Source organism: Bombus pyrosoma, linkage group LG1 (genome assembly GCF_014825855.1).
Source record: "Bombus pyrosoma isolate SC7728 linkage group LG1, ASM1482585v1, whole genome shotgun sequence".
In the NCBI taxonomy this organism is placed as follows: Eukaryota; Metazoa; Arthropoda; class Insecta; order Hymenoptera; family Apidae; genus Bombus; species Bombus pyrosoma.
Genome location: NC_057770.1, coordinates 13118859 through 13128801, shown reverse-complemented (window position 1 = coordinate 13128801; position 9943 = coordinate 13118859). Strand labels below are relative to the sequence as shown.

Genomic DNA, 9943 nt, shown 5'->3' with positions numbered 1-9943 from the left:
TTTGATTATTATTAACTTGTTGTTGTTGGTTTAGGGCTGGTAAATCTACCAACCTATTTATATAATATCTTTCACCTTTTGTTGCAATTTTAATTGTTGGTATCTGCTGCTGCATTGCTGGGTTTCCCCTCACTATCACTAATCATTAATTTTATTTAACTCTGAAATATTTCTCTGATTCACTACACCGGAGCACACGAAAATAGAAAAGTGGCTGCAAGTTAAACAAATAAAAGCAAACCCCAACAAATGCAACCATATTACATTCACATTGTGAAAACAGACACCACCAAACATCCTACTGAACGGCACGCACATAACACAAACAAGACAAGTCAAATACCTAGGACTCCACATAGATACACAACTCACATGGAAACAGTATATTAAATCAATAATAGAAAAAATGCAGACAACAAGGAGACAAATGCATTGGCTAACAAGTCGAACATCCAAACTAAGCATAGAAAATAAGTTAAAAATATACAAAACAATCATAAAACCAATCTGGACATACGGAATACCACTATGGGGGACAGCAGCAATGAGCTATATAAACAAAATAGAGACATTACAAGCAAAAATTCTTAGAACAATAGTAAACGCCCCATGGTACGTTAAAAATGAGGATATTCGGAAGGACCTGGGAATACCAACGGTCAAGGAGGAGATTACCAGATGCGCGGAAAGGTACAAAGAAAGAATAACAACACAACCAAACCGGCTGGCTGCGGAAACGATCAACACAAGCATAGAAAGAAGACTAAAAAGGAAACATCCAACTAATCTCACAAAGAATATAACCTAACAAACACGAAGATGGTTCCCCGCTGGGGGTAACCATCCACATGCTATTCAATCACATGTTACAACATTTTACCTAATGTCCCACTGGACAAATTGTAAAATTAAATACAAACAATAAAAAAAAAACATCTCTCGGTTCATATCTTACTTGCGATTTATACCTCTTGCGACACCGTTACTCACTACTTGCAAGTTACTCCTACTACGATTGACATCGTAGTCTTGCTAGTAACTACTCGAGTTAAACACTTCTAACCTTATCGTAAACGACATTACAATTCGACATCGTAACTTACCACGCGAGTCTCTCCGAACATTTATATTCTTCGCGAGACAAATTGTTGGAATAAAGTGTATATTATAACCTGTTAATCCAGTGTTATACTAAATCAACCACCTCTATTATCCTAACCGAAATAGGGGATCGATCAATTCGTGGCGTTGATTACCTAATCGTAACGGGAATTTACGACTCCCGTTGACGCGCCTCCTCCGCGAACGGTCGAGCGAAGAGAAATCATAGGAAGCACACATAAGAACGATAAAACATAAGAAATCTTTTCGTAATTCATTTATTATAATTGTAAATCATTTAAGGGTTAGTTACACAAATTGGAAACATTTGTCGTACATTCGAGATTCCAGACTCGCTCCAAAACATTAACAGAACGATACACTGTTTCGTACTTCCTCCGCGATATCGATTGTCGATACACCATATTAGATAGAAACTCTACATTTAAAATCCCTGTAAACACCCCGTTTTTCGCCTCTCATCGTTCATCTGTATATAATTAATAATCATTCGATAACGTTTTGTAAATACAATTTCATTACTCGATTCGATAAACTTTCGTCTTTTCTTTTCTCCCACTGCTAACATTGGTTGTTCAGTCTTTCGAGCAAAAATTCACACATCTTTTCATACATCTTTTCTCTGTCTTTTCTCCTAATATAGTCTTGAACAACAACATTCTTTTGATACTAATCCTCTTGTCCCGTTTTGATTCCTTTTTCGATTCGAGATCGGGGAGGAGTCGAACTCGTAGGGTACACGGTTATTTATGATACAGCGATATTTACAAAGTGCTTACGAACAAGAGATACTTACAATAAAAACTCGTCGATTTTCGTTACACTCTTACACTCATTTCTCTCTTATTCCTCTCTTTCGTCTTCTCACACATTCCATCGTAAAGTTCATTTCTCGCCACTTTTCATACAAAATACTCGGTAAATTTCGCAAGAAGCAAGTCCTTCTAATGGGTACGTGCCACTCTCACACAATTTAATGAGATTTGGTAAGTTTGATCCATTTATCGATCTGTTGAAAATGAGCAGTTACTCCATATTTAGCGTGCATTATTCATGATACGATATAAAAAATAGTTATTGATGACAGTTGATGACAATTATCATTTTAAATAACAATCACAAATATTAAATCCACACTGTAGTTTTACATGCAAGATTTTACAACAACGAATTGTACTGTTTTTTTTTTTTCAATTTTGACATGTATGAAGTTTCCTGTAAATAATACAAATACAGAAACCTTTTCTGCCTTTGGAATTCATGCTGCTTTTATTCCGCAACGTTTAATCGTGGAGGGATCGATCGAACCGATCGAACAATCGAAACAATAAATACATCCTACCACTCTGGAACGTTCAAAAGTTTCTGTCGAAACGAGCTACATCCCTGACTCCTTCTACAAATATTAAAACTTGCTCAACTGCTGTCAAACTTTTTCGCCCCTCGCTTCCAGTTTTACATTTGTTCTACGTTAATCAATACGTATAGCGCTAGATTTATACGAAAACAGAGCAAACGTCTCGTCACGTTCTCGAAATAACAAGCTCAACAATTTCAAATAAATTATTTTACGAATCTTTCGAATTTGTCTAAAAAGAATTATGGGAATTTCCTTACATAATCAAACATTTAAACTCTAACAAATTTCTGTATACATACACAAGTTTTTAGAATTTTTTCTAGTGTAATTTTGTGGTTGGTGATTTTATGAATTTTAATATATAATAATATATTTATAGAAATAAAATAATGCGAAGCTTTCCTTATACAGTCATTTTGTCGATATAACATATCATAGGAATTAACAGTTATGTTACGATTCTTCAAACCGTAGTATGAAAGACGATTGTATGTATCTAGTAATTTCATGATCAAAATTTTCGGAAATTAACCGAAATACGATGCACATTTTCTCGAAACTAATACCGCCATATTATCTATCTCAAAATTTAAAATTCCATGATGCATTATATCCGAGTTCTCCCCAATTTCAACAGAGTTATGAACCTTTCCATCGCATGTTCCCCATCACGAAATGCCGTTTCCGGATGTCGTGACAAATCACGTTGCGCTCCGTTCCATTTATGCATTACACGGAGCACGTGTGTTCTTCTAACTTACTTGAAAGATCCCTTTAGCAGGAATTTTCATTTTATCCGCAAAGTCAGTGACGAGCACGTAATTCTCTTGGAAGTGCTCCTCGCGAAGTGATATCAGGCACTCCGCTTCGAACAAGTCGCCCCGACAATAAAGTAATTTGGATCGCTCAGGAAGAAAGATCACGAAATAGAAAAGAAACATTTCGGAAAGAAACGTGGCGACGTTTCCTTATTTAAAAAAAATTGTGTTATTGAATCATTCTGAAATGTCTTTGTAATTTTTTCAATAAGCACGGTTTTGCTATTTAAGATACATTTTGTAGTTTATTTGGAGCTGTGGATCTTAGCGAAATTTACTCAATCTTATATATAATATTTAATTTAGTAGAATTACAGAGAAAAGTGAAAAATTGTAAATTAAATGTTCTTAAAACCTATTATTACATTGAGTATTAAAGATCTATTTTATTAAAGATAAACTCTCAAACAAATACAGACATACATACTATATTGCGTGTAATTCTTGAATTAGGAGATTAATTTCTTTGAAATGAAAATGAAGTTAATTCGTGTCTTTATTTCTGAGCCCTATAATCATCTATCGATCTATCTATCGATACATCTATCGATCGATGCATTAACAACTTGTCTTTGGTATGATTTTGCACGCTTTCTGAGTTGGATGTAATAGTACATGAAATAAATAATAACCTGCGCAACGTTTAATATATTAATAGAAACAGTAATCATACTTTCAAGTAAAATATAAAGCGATACCATTTCTCGTGCTGATGCTCCTTGGTAATTTATAACAATATTATTCGCCTAAAAATCACCTAAAAGGTAATTATACTCAATTTTAAATTATTCTATTATTAGGACAAATATTCTTAAAAAGTAGTATATATAAGTATCTTAAGCAAAATAGAAATAAACTTAATCTCTTTGGTAATGTTATATATTTAAAAAAAGGATTAAAACGTAAAAACATTAAGTAGTATATGAAGTACTCGAAAAATTAGTATTTGCATAAATAAATAGAAAGCAAATCGATATCAATATACACTACTACTGCATTGTGCACGTTACACAAGAATTATTTATAAAACCAGAATGTTTATTGAATATCGAGTGCGTTACGTGAATCTACGATATTAATCCTTTCATACTCTGCACATCGATACATCATAACGTTTCATTGTGTACCTATATTCTGTTTCATATCTTTCATTCCATTGAGCCAGTACCAATGGGACATTTTGAACCCACGGCAAATTACTTGAAATTTATCCTCCTGCGCGCGTGAAACTCGATCATCAGAATAATTGTTAATAACAAAACAAGAAACAATCAAATTCATTTACATACATAATAATACGCATCGAATTATAAAAGGCGAGTTATGCGAATAAAAAGGAAATCGTTTGATTTACAAATAAATATTTTAAATGCAATATCCAGTGAAATAATAAAACATGGAATAATAATACACTTTAAATTTGACTATGTAAAATCGTATCTCCTCCACAGAATATAATATTAAAAGACACAGTTTTCTCTGGAGAAGAATCTTGCTAACATACGAAATTTTAAGAGAACTTGACAAAAGAGGTTCTTAAACGTTCCTCCAATCTGAACCAAATTCATAAAACAATATACATAAACTTCTATTACATTAATACAATTTTCTAAATTAATCAAAATTTGATTAAAAAAGAGACATAGATATTAATTAAATACGCAATAAGATTTTTGTTAATCCACCTGTACCAGTGTCTAATCGACTTATTGAACTTTCATGACGATGAATCAGAATACATATTTTTAAGAAAGTGAAAAATCCTGTCAAGTTGAAGAATATGGGAAGCGATGGAAGAAAGAACGTGTAGAAACGCGAAATATTTGAGAAGTGAGAATAAAAGGGCAGAGAACCAGCGTTCCTCCGACAATTAGAATTTTCCTGGAAACCAGTGCGACTCGCCACAATCCCGCACAAGTGGCTTAATTAAGCCAGACCAATTAAAAACACGGCCATGGCAGATTATATCTCTACCACGCGATCTAATCAGCGGAACAACGCAGGTTTCTTCGTACGCCTTTCGAATTAATAATTGGCTAGCTCATTGATATCGTGTAGGTACTTAACATAACGCACATGTTTTTCAAAAGTATCACAACTCAAAATAACTCAAACGATCTTGAATTTTAACAGTTAAGAATGAAAAATGACAGAAATTTGATCGTTGTTTCATAGAGTCTATATTTCTTTCTTATTATACCATGTATTTGGTAAATAATTATTTTCTAAGCCTCCATTTTTTTGTATGTTATGGTAGTTTATAGCCAGCAAAAGTAAGCCATTTTATAAAATTAGTTGCTTGGTACAGATATTTGATTATTATTTATTGCATGGTTTATTGTTTGATTCAACCAGTTGTAAAATCATTTGTTGCCGAAAAGTTGTGTGAGCTATTCCATTGCTGTTATGGGCTACATTGTTATAGTCGGCCGCTTAGTCGCGTGAGAGAATCATCTTTTTCGAAATATGTTTTGACGATAGAAATAATGCTTGAATTGAAATTGACGTATTGAACTCTGAGATCAAAATGTGTTTATTTTAATTCCGTTATTGTCAATGCGTATCATGCTTTATTTTCATCTCTTGTACCTTTAATACGAATGTTTTGGTCGAGTAAAAGGAAGTTAACGAAATTTAATATGAATTTTAATCGGAAAGAATATTTCAAAATGTATGCAATTATCCAGAATACTAAAGCATAAAGGTTTATATATAATTTTAAGACGTTAAAAACCTAACATGCATGTAAGAAATAAAGAAACCAATGTAAGAACCTAAAATCACTTTTTTCGGAGTAAAATGTGGTTTTATATAATCTACATTTTCCTTCTTAAATACAAGTATACAAAAATATAAATATACAAGTATACAAGTATATAAGAAATTTCTGTTTCTCGTGCTATTCTCGTTACGCAACTTCAATGAGCTATTCAATTATTAGAATGTTAACCGTATAATTCTTAAATATTAAATATACTGTATCCTCGTTATTTGCAATAGCGCCCCGATGAGTGTGCAAACATACAGCGTAAGAATTAATGTACAAATGAATAATTATTACTTATACACTCATCTTAAAATAAACGTCGGTTTACATCTAAATAAAAAGAACCTAATATCATATGCGAGAACGAATGGCACTGTGAATCCTCACTTAATAAAGTTAATTCCTTCGAACTGTACAAAATTCCAGTTGAAGGACCTATTATCAATTAATTAAAAATACAACTGAAAGCTTTCATTCCTTCGTAAAATCGATACAATGGCACAGAGAGTAAGTTGTCGACTACGAAACCTCCGATTACATTACACTTTCGATCTAGGTACAATATTCTCTTACATACAACACTCATTCTTTCTTTCCCTCTCTCTTTGCTTGAATTTCTTAACAATTACCGTAAATTACATTGTTTCTATTTACAGCGTGATATACATACAGATCGTTTCTCTATAAAAGTCGTTTCGCGGTACGTTTTATTCTATTTTTTTTTCTTTTTTTTTTTTATGTTGCGTGTATTCGAGATACAAAACCGCTGTAGCTTCGTTGAGATCGATCGATTTCCTGTTTCCTTAGAAGCACACGGTTAACCATCGATCATAATGAATCCCGATTTCAATCAATTTAGATAGAAATTAAGCGTTCGATCCATATGGTTCTGGTTTTCTTTGCCTTCCTTTTTTTTATTTACTTTTTTGGTTCATTTTTTATTTTTCTTACAGTGATAATTAGAGATTGATGTTATACTAGGAAGATCGATCGATCGTCGATTCGTGTCGTTCGATCGTGTTGTGTTCGTTCGTCCATCGATTGCAATATTGATCCTCTGATCGCTGACTGTTCGTTCCGGTGCACTGAGCTTTAATCGAGAGAAATATAAACAATACTACCGACTAATAATGTAAATGTCTTCATTGTAGATGACGATGAAGGTATGCGTCGCTCAAATATTTAATTATAAAATTTTCATTAATATTTAAGAAGAATTATGATTTTAAAGTTATTACTAAATATAATCTGCTAAAACATAATAATGTGTTCATAGTAAAAAATCATAAGCCATATTTGTAAAGTTCATGTTAGCTCTGAGGCAACTTCTAATTATTCATAAAATTTATAGACGAATTCGTAAGAAAATACTAACATATAAATTTATATTTTGAGCCACGCATAATTTTCTATTCTTTTATTCTTTCTTTCCAGCAAGAGAAATATGCTACAAGTTCGTACTAGAAAAATTATTATCAAGACCACTACGCTATCAACATTTGTTCCTATCACATGAATCATCTTTAAGTGCTACGTCGGTAGCATAATCCGGTTTGAAAAAAATCTAAGAAAATCTGGTTAACAAGAAAGGACCCGTATATCATTTTCTCATCGACTAGGCAGTGATATATATTTTTCAGACAGTCTTCTCGATCTTTCGACAAGGAGAAATGATTTTTCGAATGGAAAAAGTTGCGATTGTTTATTGCTGTACACAGATGGCGCAGATATGTATTGTTTTTTCTTTTAAAGAAGTGTGTGCGTGATTTTCGTTAGAAAAACTTGATTCTTGAATGACAAATTATTGTACGTACACATAGGATATTGATCCGCCTTTTTGCATATTTATTATTATTATTATTACTGTTCAATAGGCAGTGGTACCTCTTTTTCATTTTCATGAAATTCTTACTAAAATATTTCAATCTTGATCTACTAATGAAAATAATTCACGCAGAAAATTTGTATGATATAGAATTCTAATTATTGACTTTAAAAATAGAAGAAATGATCAAAAATTCCTTATCCCGTTAAATTATAATTGCAATTTATATAAATTTATTTTGTCTTTCATTATCGAGCTTTTTCGTATAGAAAACTGAAACATATCAGAATTCAATCACAAATTAAATAATTATTCCCACACAGCACACGAAGTATAAGTTTGTCCAAATGTTTCGACGTAAAGATGTCTTACAAATAGCTATTATTGTAATATAAGTATTATTAATATAATTATTCTCACTAAGATAAAATAAGTATATATGTCAGTATCTTGAAAACTTTGGTGTAAGATGATAATCTCTTCTTTAAGGCGTTGAAAGATATATTTGAGATATTTGAAAATGACATTATTAGATTTCTTTAAAACATCCATAAAGCGTCTCTGTGCTGCCTGGGTTGAGTCCTAAACCATAGACCAGAATAAATCTTTTTCCAGTATCGATTGTTACTTTCTTCCTTTTCCCCCACTTCTCACAATTCTTTTTACCCAATTCAAAATCTACTTACAATCATAATCATCTTACACGACGACATTGCAGATGTTTAATTCCGGTATCGATCGCAAAAACGGATGCTGCCCGCGTAAAAACGTTCTATTTCCGTCATTTACATTCAACGTTTACTTATACTTCCTAATCGATAATCCAACCTTTTATAATCGCAGTTTCTTATCAAAAACAGTACTATTTTCAATAACATCATCTTCAACAAATAATAAGGGTTTTCTTTCTTTAATATCCCTGTCCTCGATCGGTGTCTGAAGGAATCTTCACTTAAATGAATTTTTATTTCTAACAGAGCTTCCCATTAGAATTTCCATAGAAATAGCTGAAACTCTCAGTACACCGACGTCATATTTACAACGCTCTCATTAAAGTTCCCATCTCGTTGGCTGAGCTCTCGTTCGCTTCCGATGTCGGGCAGCGGCACGCGTAGAACGATTCCACGGCAAAAGATAACAAGTTTGTTCACTCTCAATGCTCAGCATCCAACTAAATTTACATCTGTTTCGTGAGGTTGATCTACACGGATCATATACCGTCAATTCCAGTATTAAAAGCATACGAACCACGAATATTCCTTGAAAACACCAATTGAAATAATCTTCAAGGAAACTGTAATACGATTCTATTCTCTTCTGATTTCTCTCTCGTGGAAATCGAATTTTTCATCAAATTTCCCAGTTTCTTTTGAAAGTTCCATATTGGGGAAGAAAGAAGTGATGATATATACGAAAAGAGGGTCACCACCACGTGCTCGTTTCCGGTACCAAGACGAAGGCCTCCTTGATTTTCGCTCAAAGAAACAACGATTCCAATCGACGACGAGTTAGCGTTCGTTAGTATGGAACGCCTGCTTTTTACAGCGGCTTCGTTCGCCGTTCCATAGACAATCGGTCTCTCGATTAAAAGCAGTACTTCCGCGTGCTCACTTCTGGTACCGGGCTCAAGGACGGGGGCCGCCCCTCGCGCGGGACACCCCCTTCCTCCTGTCAGCCGTAGTAGTAGCTTTTCGTGCTCATGCTCCGTGGATTTTCTGGACGTAGAATCGTATGGAGGCTATCTGTGCCCACCATATGGTTACCTAGATCCACCCTGACACCTGTGTTGCCAGGGTAGTGTCCTGGCGCTGGGTGCATCGTGGTGGGCGACATTGGTATCCTGGTTTCTGCGTAGTAACGATCGCCGTGGAGCCTCTCGGCTAGCTGAGTCTCTGGAATCCTAAAAAAAATTTAGTTAATTTAGAAATTTCGCTTTTTTTATTTGGTTTTATCTAATTATAGTAGTTGATTTATATGATGTTTATTTAATTTTTGAAAATATTAATTATATTGAAATTTTGATGAGGATATATCCATTATATATAATATGT

The 9943-nt window shown here is 33.4% G+C and overlaps 1 protein-coding gene across 11 annotated transcripts in view; it reads right to left on the bottom strand.

The window, feature by feature from the left end:
- Nucleotides 1-1363: 1363 nt before the first annotated feature.
- Nucleotides 1364-9943, bottom strand: part of LOC122565710 (protein eva-1) — a 328494-nt gene continuing 319914 nt past the window's right edge. For all 11 annotated transcript variants that reach the window (XM_043722242.1, XM_043722330.1, XM_043722160.1 and 8 more), the window contains one exon: nucleotides 1364-9792. In XM_043722242.1, the coding sequence (XP_043578177.1) occupies nucleotides 9564-9792 (229 nt within the window). In that variant the 3' untranslated portion in view covers nucleotides 1364-9563. The remainder of the gene's footprint in view (nucleotides 9793-9943) is intronic.